Raw genomic sequence first — 18,954 nt, forward strand, 5'->3', positions numbered from 1 at the left:
TAATGAAATTAGATGACTTTTACCTCAGTATTGGGTATTTCAAAATGAGACTGACTTCGACTTTACTCTTTATCAAACCAGCAAACCTATAAGCACTTTGCCTTGACATTTCAAACTTATTTCAGTTGGCATTGTGGAGTACACGAGACAGCCTGGTAGTGCTCAGATTTACTTCTGATGGTGCTTGGGGGAGCACAAGGAGGATGAATTCAGGCCAGCCATGTGTGCAAGGCAAATATTCTACATACTGTACTATCACTTTCTCAGCTGGCATTTAGAGTCCAATGTGTAAAATCTGTTCTAGTGGTTCACCACCCACTAAGTAGTTTTCCACTTCAATTCTTTCTTTGTAGGTCAGTTTCTATTGTATTTCTTCTTCAGCATATATCAAGACTTGAAGATTTTAAAGCCTTTATTTGACCAGGGAAGATAATACCAACTTGTCACCTTATCAGACAGATTTCTTTGCCCTAAAGGCAGATTTTAATTACAGAATTGAAAAATCTCCCTTGTTTCCTTAGGTTGCTAGTTTTAAGAACAGAATCCTGTAATAACTAACAACCTAAGTGTAAGGCCAAATAGCAAAACTAGGTCAGGAGCAAGTATCTCAGGAACAAAGAAAATTGCAGGGAACAACAAAATAAGTAAAAAGGCAAGTTCATCACAAAGATTTCTACTGAGAGTCCAGGTCAAGGTTACTTTCTCCGAATGTACACAAGTATACCAGTCTCAGTACATAACAAGGAACCATGGAAACAGAACTGCAGATCTAGAACTTTGCAAGCAAACAAAAATTCTAAGCTCGAATTCACCAAAGATTTAGTCCTAAAAGAGTTCCATTGTTTTCATGCCACACCCAGAGGTGCTCAGGGTTTGCTCCTGACAGGGATCTGAGGGATAATATGATACCAGGGTTTAACTGGGCATCAGTCACATGCCAGGCAGCACCCTACTTGTACAGCCAGCTTTAAAAAAATGTACCAGAGGGGCCAGGAAGGTGGCGCTAGAGGTAAGGTGTCTGCCGCGGTTCAATCCCCCGGCGTCCCATATGGTCCCCCCCCCCCAAGCCAGGGGCGATTTCTGAGCACATAGCCAGGAGTAACCCCTGAGTGTCAAACGGGTGTGGCCCAAAAACAAAAAACAAACAAAAAAAAATGTACCAGAATGAAATGCTGCAATGACACGATGCACTTAAGATGTACACTATTAATGCTCAAGACCTCAAACTTTCCCACATTTATGTGTAATTGTTCACTCATAATTTTCCTAACTCACACAAATATCCAAGTTTCCTAAGAACTTACTAAGATATACCAATGTAACACAAATCTTTGTGGCATTTAAAAAATGTGCTCAAACAAACCTGCCCCCAAATTTAACTTTGATACCAGCATAATAGCTCTTTCCTACCACTTTTGATTTTGGGCCACTGCAGGCAGTGGCCAATTACTCCTGGTAGGCTTCATGGGCCATAAAGGATGCTGCTAGGGATTGAACCTGGGTGGCTTGTAAAAGGCAAACACCCTACTTGCTGTGCTATTTCCCCAGACCCACTCCTACTGCTTTATAGTCTTTCCCATGTATTGCTGGGCAGGCTTAGCAGCAACGAAGGCAGTATTAGCTGCATGTTTTGCTAGCAGACCACTTATTTAAGCACAACAAATGGCTCTTCAGTCAACATAAAAATCCTCTTTAGCCCTAACCATTTCTTTCCCTTACTATGTAACTTAGGACTCATGGTCTACTAGAAACTCTTTTTAACACTATAGGCTATGTCATGAAGATTTTCAGGACAAGGCCCCCGGATTAATACTTTAAAGGAACACATTTGAGCATGTGAACAGACATATAAAGGACCAATTTCCCCCATAGACCCATACTTCCTACCAAATATAAACTGTGCCTTAATATTGCTTCTTTGTAACTATGCCATACAGAGCTATTTAGTACCTGACGCAGAAAAACAATCACATAAGGAAACATTTATTTGAGGTTTAACATGAAATCATACAAATAAAATTTGTATAAACACAAATCCACACCAAGTCGTAACACAGATAGCAAAGACAAAGTGAAAACAAAGTAAACTAATTGGCGTCTATATACAGTTGGACACAGTTGTGTCTTGTACACTAGAAAGTCTTTACAAAATAACCATCTTAAGATCAACTGATGACCAATCTCCGATGTCCTGCAAGATGGTTAACTTTAAGCATCTCCTCCTACGAACAAAAACAAAACTGCAATTAATTTGTGCAACTATGGCAAGCTTTCAAGGTCCACTTTCATGAACTGTTTTTAAGTCCTCACTTTATTCTTTTCGACAATAATTAAAGATCACATGCATACTGACTGGCAAAATCCAGTCTGGGGAACTACCCAGAATTAGCAAATATCATTCAATTTGTATCTATTTAGAAAGGAATCTAGGAATGCAACCTTCCCATAGTCACAGACCAAATGGTGCTAGATTAAGGTCTACTAGAAACAGCTCTAGTAAGCCAAGTAAAATATTTTGCAACCACAAACTTCTATTAGGAATATTGTATTTCAAGAGCATGAGTTGATTTGTGCATATGATCTTTAATTTATATCCCAGATTAAAAGTTGTTTTGGTTTGTAGATTTCACTATTAGCTATAAAAAGAAAAAGCAAGCATTAAATCTTAAAGAATGAACACTTAAAATGAGGCTCCACAATTGAAATACAACACTAAACAGAAGACCAAAATGATTAAGCTGTAAAAAGGCATTTATGTACTTTAACTCCTGTAAAAAACCATTTAAGTTAAGACACTTAATCTTCAAAAAGATTAAAAAAGAAGCCAAAGTCTGAAGTTTTCCACTTTAATCTTTACGCTGGTACATGAAGTTGGAAGAGACCATACCACAGGACAGCGTTTTCTGGTGTATGCCTTGCGCTCTGCCCGCAACGTGCGACCCCCAGAGATAGACGTGGTCAGGGTGACACACGGCCTGCAATGAAGTTCCCGCTGGCGGGTACAAACAAGGTATAATGTCAGAGTTAGAAGACAACATTCCTGTTTTCCTTAAGTTGTACCCATTTCAGTACTTTACCTGTTAACAGTTCTAAAAAAGTTTAATTATTCCTCTAGACCACCTGGTACACAAAGCAAACAGAAAAACTTTTAAGTTTTTCTGTAATACTAAAGAAAGTGAGATAAAACTTTAAAGTTAAAGATCTATAGACACTTTAGGCAAAACAGGCTTATTAAAGCAATTAAAAAAAGTTAACAATTTAGTAAAAACAGGCTACATGTTCTTTTGTTTTTACTTATTTTCATTTGTCTATTGATCTTTAAATTAAATGAGACACTTCCACTGGTTTACTGTACTCATACACACCTGTGTTTATCCATCTCTTCATTTAATATGGCTGGTAATTATTTTGGTGATTGCCACCCCCTCTTGATGCTTTGCCATAAGTGCTCTGTTGGCCTATTTGGAAAAGACAAAATGCGTTAAGGTAACTAAAACGGCTTCATCAGAAACATTAGAACACTATAAACGTTCAAAATTCTGCATGCCAAATACTAGAAGTCCACACATACTTCATCACTAAAGCAATGCATCATCCATTTTAGCAGTCACTTTCTACTTCAAAAACGTAGCCTCCAAACTTCAAACAGTACTCAAACACATCAACCATTCAGATTGAGACTGCACTTCAACACTAATTTCAAAAATACCATTGGTTTATGAAATTAAGTTAAATATTCTTACCACTGTAGTCTGCATATCCCTGTCCATATCCATAGTTCCCATAGTTATACCCAGTATAATCATATCCGCCATAGCCACTATAGTTTTGATCACCACCATAGGCACTATTGTAATTTCCATATCCTTGATCATAATAGTTATTAAATCCTTGGTTCCAGTTTTGGCCCTGACCTGAAACAATGCACAATGATTGTTAGGAAATAACTTCTGACCCCCAGCAGAACATAAAATGTGCGCCTCTTGCTCACTCTGCAAATCTTAAGGCAGAATACATGATTGATATTGACATCTGCCTGAAAAACATCCTCTAATTAACCTAAAAAAAATGGGGGCAGAAAGTCCAATTGTGCCATTTATCATGCTCCCTACTTGGACTGGACAAATAGAGCATCTCTCCCATCTCCCGCCCTGTTGTAAATTTCAACCTTTAATTTTCTTTAAGGGCTTACACATTATTTAGCACTTCAGTTTGAAATCAAGTCATTTCCCACATCTCACCTCGGCCACGACCCCTAGTACCACCTCGACCACCAGCTGTAGCACCCCTTCCTCCTTTTTGTTGTTGCTGTTGCTGCCTATACACCTCTTTGGGTTGTGCAACTTTGATTTCACACTATAAAGTTTGAAAAGGGAAAATAGGATTGTTATTAAGCCACAGCATTCTCAAATCATATGAGCTAATGCTACCTCAGGTGGGAAAAAAATATATCCCTAAGCCCTTCATTTAGTATTTACAAAATGAGTTTACCTTCCCAGATCCAATTTGATGGTATCTGCTTTCTAACAATTTCTTAACTGGCTCTTCATCTGTGTATGTGATAAAACAAAATCCTCTTCTCTCGTTTGTTTTTGTATCCATGGGAAGCTCAATATTTTCAATCTGAAACCAAGATGTAATTTCAGAATCACCCAGTAAAAAGCCAGAGATGTTCTCCACTATTACCGACCACTTTTCCAGTTTCAACAAAAACCTGTTATTCTAACTTTGCAGAACTAGAAACTATTAACGGGGAAAAGCACCGCCTTCCCAAACCCCTCCGAGAGTTATTTTGTACACAACAATAGATGTCTGAGCTACTAAGCTCAACCATCCACTGCACCAAAATTCCAGTTTGGGTCAGAATCATATACTGGTTTTCATTATAGCACAGAAAAAAAATCAAAGGAAGGGAACTCAGTAGCATTCAATCCCCACCTCACCTGACATACAATCGTGCTCTGTACTAAACAGACCAGAGATGATTATATAAGCAAAATGTAATCACACAGCGCACCTCTCCAAAGGCTCCAAAATATTCTTTAATTTGTTCTTCAGAAGTATCTGGGCTCAGTCCACCCACAAAAACCTTTTTAGGGGGCTCCTTCCCCTTTAAAGCTTTGGCCCTTTTGGGGTCTATCAATTTGCCATCCAGTTTGTGTTCTTTGAGTTCCAAAACCTAGAAGACAGATTTATTTTATCGGACAGCAACGTAGAAAAAAAAAAGCAAGAGAAGCAGCACCAGGCAACCCGCGCTCCTACCTTATCCACACTAGCAGCATCTTTGAAAAGCACAAATCCAAATCCTCTCGATCTTCCAGTGACTGGATCTGTTTTAATCGTACAGTCTACAACTTCCCCAAATCGAGACAAATATTCAGTCAGATCTTTCTTGCTCGTATCCCAGCTCAAGCCTCCAATAAACATTTTACTAGGAATAAAAGTTATTTCTTTTTAAACGTTGGCAGCAAAAAAAATAAAGTAAAAAAAAAAATCACTTCGAGACTGCAGGAACAAATTAAGGTTTAATTAAACTGGGAAAACTTGCCTCTCTCTCCGTGCAAGAAACAGGAATCCGTACTTACCAAAAAAAACCCCAAAAAACAAAACCAAAACAACCACCAAGTACCTCCCACTCTCCAAATCTACCGTGCTCCATCTCAAGCAAGGTTGCTTCGCTCTCCATCCCGCACAGCGCCAAGTTTTAAGAGAAAAAGAGGCCACGTACAAATACGACTTTGGCTATCCTTATTAGAAATAAAAAGCCTCCTTCTTCAACGTGATCACCTAGCGAGTGAAAGCAAGGGCCGACCCTCTCCTCTCTCCCAGCTGTCAAATCCAAACTTTGCACCTAACAACAGCAACCAAAAAAAGGGCCGCGGGAACAACAACAACAACAAAAAAATGCAAAATGCATTAGGGTGCCGCGGGAGATTTCTCTTTTAGCCGCCTCTAAGCGCCCCCAACAAGCAGCAATTCGCAACCCCCAGCCCGGGACGCGGCCTGCGAGTGCGCCGCAGCACTAACGCAGACACAATGAAGAGGCGGAGGCAGAAGCAGCGGCAGCTGCAGCAGCAGCTCCAGCGGCCGGGGCGCCGCGCGCCGGCCCCGCCCCCCGGCCCACGCCGCGCCTGCGCACTGGCGGCCCGGGCGCCCCCGCCCCGCGCGCCCCGCATTCACGGGGCCTCCCCACCCCCACCGCAGGGCTCCGCCGCCCCGCGGGGCTGCGGGGCTGCGAGGCTGCGAGGCTGGAGCGGCGGCGGCGGCGCGCGGGCTTAGGCTTGGGCTTGGGCCTGGGCGGGCGGCGGGGGGCGAGGCGTGCGGTACCCGTCATCCTGCTGGTTCTTGCTGGCGTTGATCTTGGAGCCCTCGGCGAAGTCCTCGAGGTTGCTGCTGCTGCTGTAGTCGTTCATGTCCTCCATGGCGGCGGCGGCGGCGGCCGTGGGGTGCGGCGGGCGCGCAGGCGGCGGAGCTGCGGCGGCGGAGCGTGGTGGGGAGCCGGGTTTAAGATGGCGGCGCAAGAGGTCCGGGCGCCGCCTGCGCCCTCCCTTTATAGCCGCCCCGCCCGCCAATCGCGAGGCCGGCTGCGCCGTGACGTAGCGCGGGGGGCGGCGACGCGCCCCCTGGCGGCCGGGGCCGGGGCCGGCGAGCGCGGGGAGGAGCGGGGCGAGCAGCCGCCGGGCCCGCGGCCGGCCCTGGGAGGAGAGCAGCCGGCGGGCGGCGGGCGCGAGGGCGAGCGCGGGGGCGGGCGCGGGGGGCAACAGCGGCGGCGGCGCGGAGCCGAGGCGGGGCGGGAGCTCCATGGAGCGGGCGGGCGGGCGAAGCGTCGGGAGAGGAGGACAAAAAAAAAGCAAGAGGAAAAACCCCGAGCTGCGAGCCAGGGAGTCCCTCTTGCCTGCGGAGAGTGCGAGCTCGGCGTCCCCGCCTCGGATCCGCCCTCCGGAGGCTTCCCCCGAGCGAGTCACAGCGCGGCGCTCCGGCCCTGCTCCGTGGCGCCGGCTCTGAGCGCCGCGCGCGCACTGAGCCCGGCCGCCCGCCTGCGCGCACGCGTGTTTTGTCCCCGAGCCGGCTGGATCCAGCTCGGACAGGAAGCGAGCGCGCGGGCAGCCGCTTCCGCTCCCGACGCATGCGCGGCGCGACACGACGCCACGCCACGCCACGCCACGCCACGCCACGCGACGAGCGCTTTTCTTCCCCCTCCCCAGCTGACCAGGCCGGATTGCGACGACCCGGCACGGAGCCGAGGCTTATAAAGAATGCAAATAAAGAATGTTGGCGACGGGCCCCGGGGAGCGGGGAAGAGTGAGGAGCGGGAAGCCGCCGTGTAGAGAGGGTAGAGACGGTGCGGCACTCACAGCCCCCTCGCCGCTCGCGGGGTGCGCTCCACTCAGCACGTGGCCCGGGCCTCTAGTCTGTGTGCAGAGCGCGCGTTCCCGCTCCTTTGTTCCCGCGCACGCGCGGCCCGCTCTGGACGCCTTTCCGCGCTTGCCTCCGGATCCGGGTCTAGCTCGCGGCCAATCGGAGCGAGTGCTCCTCGCTAGCCCCGCCTCCTCACCGCCGAAGCCACGCCCACACCGCGACCACGTGGTCTCGGCCTCCTCTCCCGGGCTGGCTCAGTCCGAGTTCTGCCCCGGGCAGGACCGCTGGCTGGTGGGGGGCGCGCGAGTCGCTCGCTCGCTTGCGGAGGAGGTGGCTTCTCTTCCGGGGCGGCAGCGCCCCGAGATTTCAATCCCGAAGCCCTCCGCCCGCCCTCCCGATCCTCCCCGACCCGACCCGACCGGCCGATCCCCGTCCCTGCATCCGGTAGGGCAATGGTCGTGCTCGCGGTGCCCGCTGAAGTCACCGTGATCCTGTTAGATCTCGAAGGTACCACAACCCCGATTGCTTTCGTGCAGGTGAGGGCGGACGAGTGCGGAGAAGTTCCTGCTGCCATTCGGGGAAATTGCTGGTTTCTGTCCCGTTTTGTTTCGGTTGGTTTTTGGGGTCCCGCCGGCAGCGCTCACTTAGGGGTTCCTCCCGGCCCTGCGCTCAGAAATCGCCCCTGGGAGGCCGGGATTCGAACCACCGACCTTCTGCACGCAAAGCAAACGCCCTACCGCCGCCATGCTCTCTCTCCGGCCCAATCAGTCTCTTAAGGGTCGCAGGTGCTTTTTGCAGAGCAGACCCGAGGCGTCAGAGAGGCCCGCGGTGGATGGCAGGAGTCGGCAGCCGGGGAGGTGGCGGGAGGCTCGGCCTGTCCCTTTGCCCTCTCCCCGCACCCTGCGTCTTCTTCATCATCTTCACCCCTCGGGGTTCCATGCTGATGGGTGGGGATGGACGGGTCTTGGGGTGCAAATCAGGGCGCCCCCGCCGGGCGGCTTGCGCTGGCACCGCAGGTGGACGTGGGCTTTGTGCAGGTCTTTCTCCGTCTGGGGCCAGCGCGGAGGATGGCTTCTCGCTCCCCGCAGTGGAAGCTGCAGGAAAGAACACAGCTCCATTCCATTCCTTCTCCTTAGAAAACTCTGGAACTCCGAGATGCCGCTCTCTCTCGGGACACAAAGCCTTCTTCCACCACCCAGGGGCTGGCACGCGCCCCACCCGGAGTCGATCCCCAGCAGTCCATACACCGAGGACTGCCTGCCTAGTCCTAGAGGAATCCCTGAGCGCAGAGCCAGGAGTGACCGATCTCCCAGCATCTTCAGGTGTAAAGTGGAAACAAGCCTCCCTCCCAGTTTTTACTTTTTTGTTTCTTTTTTCTGTTTGGGTTTTGGGCCACACCACTGACACTCCTGGCTCTGAGTTCAGAAAGCGCCCCTGACTTGGGGGACCGACCATATGGGACGCCAGGGATCGAAGCAAGGTCCGTCCTGGATCAGCCGCATGCAACGCAAACGCCCTACTGCTGTGCTATCACTCCTACCCCTTCCTCCCATTTTTTAGCAGTACTTGTCTATATAGTCAAAGTCACAAGCTTATGACTTTGGACTATAGTAAGTTTTATTTATTTTTTAAATGTGTATCCAAAAAAAATGTGTATCCGTACTTACCTGGCAGGGGAGATACCATGATCACGAAGGTGGTTTCCCCCGGGGCGAGGCTTATCCATTGCACTCTGGATGTGCTGACCCCTGCGATTTCCCCAAATATGGGAAACTCGACAGCATAATTCGTGGTAGTGGGGGACTGCTCTCCCCGATAAAAAAAGAAAAAAAATGTGTATCCGATCCTTGTCATCGACCTAGTAAAGTGTGCAGGGCGCTTGCCTTGCATACCACTGACCCTATTTGATACTAGGTACCACAAATGGTCGTCCCCACCGAGAGTAAACCCTGAGCACTGTCAGGTGCGGCCCCAAAACCCTCCTTAAGAATACTGTTTTTGGGGGACCAGAAAGATAGCATGGAGGTAGGGCGTTTGCCTTGAATGCAGAAGGACGGTGGTTCGAATCCCGGCATCCCCATGTGGTCCCCCAAGCCTGCTAGGGGCGATTTCTGAGCGTAGAGCCAGGAGTAACCCCTGAGCACTGCTGGGTGTGACCCAAAAACCAAAAAAGAATTCTGTTTTTTTATTGATTGATTTTGGCAGTGCTCAGGGGTTACTCCTGGCTCGCTTTGTGCTCAGAAATTGCCCCTGTCAGGCTCGGGGGACATATGGGGTGTTGGGATTCGAACCACCGTCCTGGGTAGGCTGTATGTAAGGCAAAAGCCCTACCTCTGTGGTATCTCTCCAGCCCTCCTCCGTAAGAATTCTAGAGGGGCTAGACAAATAGTACTGAGGGTAGGACAGTTGCCTTGCACTCAACTGACCTGGGTTCAATTCCCTTCACTCTATCTGTCCCCTGAGCCTCACCAGGAGTTATCACCCAGCAAAGAAATAAGCCCTGAGTGCAATGTGCCCTCTCTACCGAACATTTGCTAGAGATTTCAGCTGAAAGTTAACTAGAAATTCTTGTATTGTAAGCAATTTAGATGTTGGTTTCAAGTTAAGAACTATCTTCCCCAAAATTTTGAGCATCCTCTAATAAAAAGTGCTTTTTCCTCCAGCTCTGAATTATAAATTCTTAAATTTTATTGCTTTTTTTATTTGGGGGGATTTGTTTGTTTTGGTTTTTTGGTTCACACCTGGCAGTGCTCAGGGGTTACTCGTGGCTCTACACTCAGAAATCACTCCAAGCGGGCTCCTAGGACCATATGTCCTCCTGCATGCAAGGCAAAAACACCCTACCTTCATGCTATCTCTCCGGCCCCCGGGAATTACTTCTGGTGGTGCTTGGGATCAGATGATGAAATGCCTGGGTTCTAATCTGGCCCTATGAGAGGCTCTAAAAATTCAAGTTTGCCATGTCCCCGCAAGTTTTAAAACAGACTTTCAGAGATACTCAGAATTGTGGCTACAGATAGAGTACAAAGTACTACTACATTTGTAGTAAGGCGCTTGCCTTGCACAGGGCTGATCATGTTTCCATCTGCAGTACCATATATGTTTTTCCTAAGCACCCCTGGCTGGGAGTAATTCCTGAGCACAGAGCCAGGCCTGATGCCTGAGCATCTTTGGATGTGTGGCCCCAAACAAAACAAAGCAAAATATACTCAAGATTGCCCATTTGATGGTTGAATTGACTTTTGTGGGATGATGACAAATAAAATATTCACTTTTTTTGAGGCCTTATTTGTGGTAAATAAAGGTAAGGGAAGATTCCTAATTCTTGGTGTGGTCATTCTCTCCAATTCTGACTCTTGCTTGCTTGTTTGTTTGCTTGTTTTAGAACACATTGGGCTGTGCTCACACTTACTCTGACTTTATGCTCATCTCCTCCTGGGAGGCCCTGGGGACAGAACAGGATGCCAGGGATTGAACCTGGGTCAGATATAAGGCAAAGGCCCACTGTACTGTCTCTAGTGTTACACTGTCATCAGATCCCCAGGGGTAACAGCTAAGAGGTATTCATGTGGCATCACAGTTGTACTGTTCTTGAAAAGCTGATTTAGGAAATTAAATACCTGACACAAATCTTGTAACAAAATACACCTTTCCTACAATGTAAGTGCGTGTGTGTGTGTGTGTGCGCGCGCGCGCACACACACACACACACACACACCTTCAAGTTGGCAAATTTAAAGCAGGTTCACAGCGTGATTTGGAGTTCTTATTTAAAGACTATTTCTTATGTACCATTATATAATCTGATTTATTTCTAGTTTGCTTTGCACAAATTCATTAAAACCAGTGTAATCAATAGTACAGCAGATGGGGCACTTGCTTTGCATGTAGCCAACCCTACTTCAATTCTTGCAATCCCCTGTGGTCCCCTGAGCCTGCCAGGAGTAATTCCTGTTGGCAGAGTCAGGAGTGAACCATAAGAGTCTCTCTGGGGGCCCAGAGAGATAGCACAGTGGTGTTTGCCTTGCAAGCAGCCGATCCAGGGCCAAAGGTGGTTGGTTCGAATCCCGGTGTCCCATATGGTCCCCTGTGCCTGCCAGGAGCTATTTCTGAGCAGACCGCCAGGAGTAAGCCCTGAGCACCGCCGGGTGTGGTCCCCCAAAAAACCACACACACACACACACACACAAAAAGAGTCTCTCTGGGTATGCCTCTCCTTCCAAAAAAAAAAAAAATGTATCTATTTAGAAGAATCTGAGGTCTGTGTGGATGTTTGTGATTGGTTAGTATATGCATTTTTTTGAGAAATTGTTAGGCTATACATGTTCAAAATTTCTTTGTTGTACAGTTTTTCAGGGCTTCCATATCATGCACATGAATTTTGACTCTCCAAGTAGGTGACATCGTACAAATTCAATTGACCAGTAACAAAAAACTTAAGCAAGACATTTTGGAAAAGGGGAGGGGGCTAGGCTAATCTTTTGAACATTTAGGAACTAATCTTTTTTTTTTTTTTTTGGCTTTTGTGACACATCCAGTGACACTCAGGGGCTACTCCTGTGCTCAGAAATCGCTCCTGGCTTGGGGGACCATATGGAACACCGGGGGATCAAACAGCAGACCGTACTAGGCCAGCGCGCACAAGGCAAACACCTTATGCCCTGCGTCACTACTCCGGCCCCCGTAGGGACTGATCTTTTGAATAGTGGAAGAGGCTAAATATTATGCTTGCATTTCTGAAAATTGCACTGGGAATTGGAAGTTTTGCTTTGGATTTTATAATCACAGTAGGTACTTGAATTTGCAGACATACTGCCTGTGGAATGGTACATGGAAACAATCCAGTATACAGTCATGTGAAATACTGGGGATACCTGGACCACACCTGGTGGTGTTGGGTGGCTATTTAACTGCTCCTTGTGATACACAGGACCATATAGTAGGACTGCTCTGGTTCTACTGTATTTTTTGCTTAGCATTTCCCATTGAATGTATGTATGAGGCAGTCCATGGAAGATAACACTAAGAATCTAGTATATCTTAGGGGATACTATGGATTCAATTTGGGAAGGGGTGTCTGGGCAGTTGCCTGATCATGACATGCAAGTTGTGTTTTTTTGTTTATTTTTGTTTTGGGGCCACACCCCTTAGTGCTAAGGGGTTACTCCTGGCTCTCTGCTCAATCGTTCCTGGTAGGCACGGGGACTATACGGGATGCTGAATTTGAACCAGTGTTGGTCCTGGGTCAGCCGCTTGCAAAGCAAACGCCCTACTGCTGTTCTATCTCTCTTTGGTCCCGAAAATGTGTTTTATGGAGTTGCTGTAGCAGTGCATATTTCTTTTTTTATTTTTGGGCCACACCCTCTGACCCTCAGGGGTTACTCCTGGCTATGCACTCAGCGCTCAGAAATAGCTCCTGGCTTGGGGGAACCAAATGGGAAGCCGGTGGATTGATTGAACCTGGGTCCGTTCTAGACTAGCACTTGCAAGGCAGACACTTTATCTCTGGAGCCACTGCTGAGGCTCCAACAGGGCATATTTCCTTAGGCTGCAGTCAAAAATTGGTTTTACTTACCAGAAATTAGGTTTTCTCTGAGACAAAGAATTGTTACATTTCTAGAGGAAGAAGTCCTCCTAGCTGTGATCATATGAATGGCAAAACCAACAAATTAATTACTCATGTGAGTCTTTGATGCCTGCAGAGATGTCCTGTGTGACTAGAAGCAGAATCAGGGTGCAGAGCAGTGGTAGAACTCAGTTTTCCTTAGATATTCTCAGCTGCATCTGATTCCTCAAAGCTACCAACCTGTTGTGCGCCATAGGACACATGTCTTTGGAGCTTTTTCCAGTTCTCATCTCATTCTCGAAAGCAGGGATACCCCATTACTTTTTATTATACTTAAGACAGGAACTACTGTTGTAACTTAAAGTTGTACCTATGTATTGTTCTCTTAGGCTTTAAGAAAAATTAGAATTTAGATGTGAGATTATAAGATTATAAGTGAATGTTCTGTTTTCTTCCATTACTGTGGCTTTTCTCCCTTACCTGGGTATGAATGAATGGACTCACTACATGATCTTTGCCCTTTGACTTTGTTCTCTCTTTTTTTTTTTTTTTTTTTGGTTTTCTTCAGGCCACACCCATTCGATGCTCAGGGGTTACTCCTGGCTAAGTGCTCAGAAATTGCCCCTGGTTTGAGGGGACCATATGGGACTCCGGGAGATCGAACCACGGTCCTTCCTTGGCTAGCGCTTGCAAGGCAGACAGACACCTTACCTCTAGCGCCATCTGGCCGGCCCCGACTTTGTTCTCTTAATGCCTTATCTATAGACCTATGAAATATGGTGGTTCTCTGTTACCTTGAAAAGAAAAATTTTTTTTTGTTATGGGCCACACCCGATAGTGCTCAAGGGTTCCTCCTGGCTGTATGTATTCTCAAGAATTACTCCTGGCGGGCTTGAGGGACTACATGGAATGCTAAGGATCCAACCAAGTCAGCTGTGTGTAAGGCAAATTCCCTACCCTCTGTATGATCACTCCAGCCCTGTGGGAAAATTTTTTCTTAACTTAATCCCTTCATCATTGTCTACTTTCCTCCTCCAGTGCATCTCCCCCCATTTCCCTCCCATATCAATTCTTTTGATTTTGGTTTTGGGCCCCACCTAGTGGTGCTCAGCACTGACTCCTGGTTCTGCACTTAGGGAATCATTTCTGGAGGACTTGAGGAACCATATAGAATACCAGGGATGGAACCCGAGTTGGCCCTACATGCTGTGATATCACTCTGTTCTCCAACTGCTATTTCTAAATTTGGGGAGATGGTCTGTGGATCTTGAAAATGGTCATTTTAAAAAACAATTAATGGGACTGGAGCGATAATACAGTGGATATGACATTTGCTTTGCATGCCGTTCTTGATCCCCAGCATCCTATATAGTTCCCAAAGCCTGCCAGGAGTGATTTTTGAGTACATAGCTAAGAGTAATCCCTGAGTGCCACTGGTGTGACTCAAAAATCAAAAATAAAAGTTATTTTTGAGCCATACCCAGCAATCACACTCAGGGGTTACTCCTCAGGAATTACTCCTAGCAGTGCTCACGGGACCATTAGGGATGCCAGGTTTTTGTTTTGTTTTGTTTTTTAATTTTTTATTGTGGCCAAAGTGAATTACAAATCTTATACAGTGATATTCAAGGTACACAGTGACAATAAATGAGGGTCTTTCCATCAGCAGTGTTGTCCTCCCTTTATCCCTGTTCCCAAGCATATATCCCTTATCTCCCTCTTATATCCCTTATCCCCCAGAATGCTAGTGTAACTAAAAGCATATATGTTAACAGTAATGTAAACCTTTTTTTTTTTTGCAGTTCCAGGCTTTTTTTTTGTTTGTTTTTTTTGTTTTTTGGGCGATGCTCAGGGGTTACTCCTGGCTGTCTGCTCAGAAATAGCTCCTGGCAGGCACGAGGGACCCTATGGGACACCGGGATTCAAACCAACCACCTTTGGTCCTGGAACGGCTGCTTGCAAGGCAAACGCCGCTATGCTATCTCTCTGGGCCCCTGCTCCAGATATTTTTACTAGTGGTTTCTTAAAGGTTTGGAGTCAAAGGAGCACTGTAAAAACAATGTTAGTGTGGCAATTATCGTTTGCATGGGCCCATCAAAGTATGGGTGTCATGGAAAGGAAAAACTTTGGCCTAAGTACAAGGAAACCCTACCCCTGAAGTTTCCTGACATAAGACCATTTCTAGGCTCCACGCAAACTAGTTTGTCCAATCCCGGTCATTGTCTGTAGTGCCCATACAATTATATTTTTCACAGTCTCTGTTGTTGATCTCACATTTCTGTATTGAAGGCCCTGGAATCCTACATTTAAATCATGATGGTGCGGAGTGGCGTCTAATTTCAACTCGCAATTAACGGGCAATGCAGAAAGACCTGTCCAGTACGCAGGTCGTTGTTGTTTAAGGGAATGCCAGGTTTAGAACCTGGGTTGACACTGAACGGCAAGCACATCACCTGCAATACCATCTCTTCACCCTCCCCCAGTAGAGTTCTTTTTAGTTGTTGTTTTTTTGGGCACACCGATGATGCTCAGGGGTTACTCCTGGTTATGTGCTTACAAATTGCTCCTGGCTTGGGGACCATATGGGATACTGGAGGATCTAATTGCGGTTAGTCCTAGGCTAGTGCTGGCCGGGCAGACGCCTTATCGCTCCGCACCACTGCTCTGGCCCCAAAAGTGTTCTTAATTGGGTGTTTTTTCTGTTGCACCTTGAGCCAGCCAACCTTACCTGGACCTTTTGCATTTATGTTCTATCAAATTGTGGCAAGTACTGAATCATTAGTTTTCCATAAATCATTTGGGGAGGAGCTAGTATGCTAATAACGATTTATACAGTTTTATTTTGGGGGGACACACTTGGTGATGCTCAGGGGTTACTCCTGGCTATGCGCTTATAAATCACTCCTGGCTCGAGGGATCATATGGGACACCTGGGATCGAACTGAGGTTCATCCTGGATCGGCCGCATGTAAGGCAAACGCCCTACTGCTGTGCTATTTATTGTTCTGGCTCCTACTTTATATATTCTTAAGTTTATTTGTTGTGTCTGTATTGCAGGTTGTTTAACTTTCTGGTATTTTATAAAGCCAAAGTTTATCTTGCTGTTGGTTAAGTGCTAAGGGACACCACTTGTAGTAATGCCTCAGGTGCCTGGGATTGTACTCTGAGCCTCACACTGGCAAGACATGTGCATTTCACCTGAGTTCCATCCCCTGGAAGTTGTCTCAGAATTCTTAGAAGATCCTGAGTGTAGGTGTCTGTGATCAGAACATTTTCATTACCCAGGTGCTCAGTGTTACTCCTGGCTCTCTGCTTAGGAGTCATTCGTGGTGGTGCTGGGGGCCATAGGGGATGCTGGTGATCTAACTCTGATTGGCCACATGCAAGGCAATGCTACCTGCTGTGCTACCACTCCAGCCCCTTCCCCTCTCTCCTCGCCTCTCCTGGCTATGCGCTCAGAAATCGCTCCTGGCTTGGGGGAACATATGGGACCACCGGGGGATCGACCGCAGTCCCTCCTAGGCTAGCGCAGGCAAGGCAGGCACCTTACCTCTAGTGCCACCATGCCGGCCCCTCTCTGCTCCTTTTTTGCCTGAGACAGAAAAATTGATCTTATCAGAACCCAGAACATTGCTTATCTCTAAGAATTTGTGGAAGAACTGGAACAGCAGAAAGTCATTTTTGATGGGTTGCTTAAAAGTTCCACAAACCGGGCCCGGAGAGATAGCACAGTGGTGTTTGCCTTGCAAGCAGCCGATCCAGGACCAAAGGTGGTTGGTTCGAATCCCGGTGTCCCATATGGTCCCCTGTGCCTGCCAGGAGCTATTTCTGAGCAGACAGCCAGGAGTAACCCCTGAGCACCGCCGGGTGTGGCCCCAAAACCAAAAAAAAAAAAGTTCCACAAACCTCAGACAGTGCTTTAGGATAATCTTTTTTAAAAGGTGATGTGGGAGCGGAATTTTGTTGATTCATCTTGAATCAACAAGTAAGTTTTGAAGTAAAAAGGTTTTTTTTTTTTTTTTTTTTTGGTTTTTGGGCCACACCCGGTAACGCTCAGGGGTTACTCCTGGCTATGCGCTCAGAAGTCGCTCCTGGCTTGGGGGACCATATGGGACGCCGGGGGATCGAACCGCGGTCCGTCTCCTAGGCTAGCGCAGGTAAGGCAGGCACCTTACCTCCAGCGCCACCGCCCGGCCCCAAGGTTTTTTTTTTTTTTTTTTGTTGTTAATTATGGAATTGGGTATTTTTTATACTAAGTCAAATAGAAAATGCATCTGGATTTAATTTCTGTTGTTATTTTTCTAACATTAGCATGTTTTTTTTTTCCTGATATATTAGCATGATTTCTCTTATTCCCAGCCTAACTAGTTTTTTTATTCTCTTAAACTTATTTAGTTCCTGTTTTGGGCCAGAGCCATAGTACAGAAGGTAGAATGCTTGCCTTGCATGTGGCTGACCTGGATTTGATCACTGGCATCCCATACAGTCTTCCAAGCCCACCAGGAGTGGCTTGCATTAGAGTCAGGAGAGGAATAAGCCATGAGCACAGCTGGCTGTGGGCCTTCCGCCGTCCTTTAATAAAATAAAGGGAGAAAAATACTCATGTCAGGCTTTGCTAGGAATTAAAAATCTTTAAGACCCAACAGACATCTTTCAGGAACCTTGGTAAGAAAGGGAGGCACATTAATAGGTGATTTTTTTTTTTTTTTGGACTATCACAGTTGCTTGTGGTTTCCTGTTAAGAGATTAAGTGACAACTCCTGAATTTCAATGAATTCAATGTTCCAACTTTCCATCCCTCTATTCCTAATACACTTTATAGCTGAACCTATCCATTAGGGTCGTGCCCTAACATGCTGCTGCCATTCCTCCAGTTGAGAAGAGCTAGCTTTGTGCCCTGTCCATGTGCAGGCTGGTTCTGCACATATGTTAACTCAAAAATATTTATTGTACAAGACAGGGAAGACAGAGGTAAAACCTGTTTTTGCTCTCAAAAGACTTTACTTAAGCAGTCATTTCAAAGCATTCTCATTGCCTCTGGCCCCTGTATTTATCTCTGATGCAGATGCTATCTTTATTGTATGTTTGTCCTGTCTTTTGGCAATACTAAGAGTTGCTCTGGGGTAATGACCAGGACTGCTCAGGGCCTGCAGCAAATCTTTCAGTTAAGGCTTAGAGCTTGTGGGGAGACAATGACAGGCTATTTCAAATATCCTCCAGATGGTGTTGTATTTGAACAACATGCAATTTGACTGAAACTTTTTTAGGTTGATATTAAATTTTTTATCAACTTAAATTGCTAAAATCTCCAGAATAGTAGAGCAAGAAAGCAATAAGCTGGAAACTAAAACCTACAAAAGAGAGAAATGTATGTGGCTGACTGGTTTCAATCCCCCTTATCCCAAATGGTCTCCAGCGCACCATCAGGATGATTCCTGAGTGCAAACCCAGAGGTAAACCAGGAGCACAGCTGGATGTGTTCCCCTTCTCCCTCAAAAAGAGTTTTAGTAACAAGCCAAAAAGTTAATACTTAAGGGTTGAAGAGATAGTACAGTGATTGGGTAGGGTGCTTTGCATGCGGCTGACCCAGATTCAATATCCTATCCCCAGCACTGCCAGGAGTAACCCCAGAGCATCAAACAGATGTGGCCCGAAAAACCAAAAAAAGAAATGACTAGATTCTGGTTCGATCCCAGGTTTCGGCACCCAAAAAAAAAAAAAAAAGACTAGATTCTAGGGCTGGAGCAGTAGCACAGTAGTAGGGTGTTAGTCTTGCATTCAACCGATCTGGGACCTACCTGGGTTCGATCCCCGGCATCCCATATGGTTCCTTGAGCCTACCAGGAGTGATTACTGAGCACAGAGCCAGGAGTAACCCATGAGCACCTATGGGTGTGCCCCCCAAAGGATTGACTAGATTCCGAAGATAATATATATAGTTATTATTCTAGACATACACATACATACATTCAGAGACAGATTTACTCTTGTTGAACCCAAGAGCTCATCATACTTGCAGAACATATGCT

General features: G+C 46.6%; 2 protein-coding genes and 1 non-coding gene across 7 annotated transcripts in view; 2 read left to right on the plus strand and 1 right to left on the minus strand.

The window, feature by feature from the left end:
- Positions 1 to 1,962: 1,962 nt before the first annotated feature.
- On the minus strand, positions 1,963 to 6,803 carry HNRNPDL (heterogeneous nuclear ribonucleoprotein D like). Of its 5 annotated transcripts, none has more exons than XR_007503886.1 (8): positions 6,328 to 6,803; positions 5,263 to 5,431; positions 5,018 to 5,179; positions 4,492 to 4,623; positions 4,242 to 4,356; positions 3,744 to 3,914; positions 2,888 to 3,458; positions 1,963 to 2,222 (listed from the first exon to the last, which is right to left on the minus strand). XR_007503886.1 is itself a non-coding variant. In XM_049790272.1 (8 exons), exons 1-7 carry the CDS (start codon positions 6,801 to 6,803, stop codon positions 3,388 to 3,390), a joined length of 1,296 nt encoding a protein of 431 aa, XP_049646229.1. In that variant the 3' UTR covers positions 1,963 to 2,222; positions 3,366 to 3,387. The 5 variants fall into 5 exon arrangements, 4 of the variants coding, with proteins under 4 accessions (XP_049646229.1, XP_049646228.1, XP_049646227.1 ...); XM_049790272.1 differs by having other exon boundaries at positions 3,366 to 3,458; XM_049790271.1 differs by having other exon boundaries at positions 1,963 to 2,992; positions 3,366 to 3,458.
- Positions 6,804 to 7,768: 965 nt separating this feature from the next.
- ENOPH1 (enolase-phosphatase 1) overlaps positions 7,769 to 18,954 on the plus strand; it is a 43,152-nt gene continuing 31,966 nt past the window's right edge. Inside the window, exon 1 of the mRNA XM_049790287.1 lies at positions 7,769 to 7,895. Within this exon, the coding sequence (XP_049646244.1) occupies positions 7,812 to 7,895 (84 nt within the window). The 5' untranslated portion in view covers positions 7,769 to 7,811. The remainder of the gene's footprint in view (positions 7,896 to 18,954) is intronic.
- Positions 9,019 to 9,175, plus strand: LOC126032673 (U1 spliceosomal RNA). Its single transcript, XR_007503897.1, has one exon. It is a non-coding gene; the product is annotated as a U1 spliceosomal RNA (small nuclear RNA).

Source organism: Suncus etruscus, chromosome 16 (genome assembly GCF_024139225.1).
Source record: "Suncus etruscus isolate mSunEtr1 chromosome 16, mSunEtr1.pri.cur, whole genome shotgun sequence".
In the NCBI taxonomy this organism is placed as follows: domain Eukaryota; kingdom Metazoa; phylum Chordata; class Mammalia; order Eulipotyphla; family Soricidae; genus Suncus; species Suncus etruscus.

What these genes read in the sequence shown, in the direction of transcription:
- HNRNPDL (XM_049790272.1), bottom strand. Translation starts at nt 6,803, where the DNA reads ATGGAGCTCCCGCCCCGCCTCGGCTCCGCGCCGCCGCCGCTGTTGCCC. An exon ending in ATGCTGCTAGTGTGGATAAG is followed by an intron (nt 5,180 to 5,262) that starts GTAGGAGCGCGG and finishes TCTGTCTTCTAG; the next exon opens with GTTTTGGAACTCAAAGAACA. An exon ending in ATTTTGGAGCCTTTGGAGAG is followed by an intron (nt 4,624 to 5,017) that starts GTGCGCTGTGTG and finishes TCTTGGTTTCAG; the next exon opens with ATTGAAAATATTGAGCTTCC.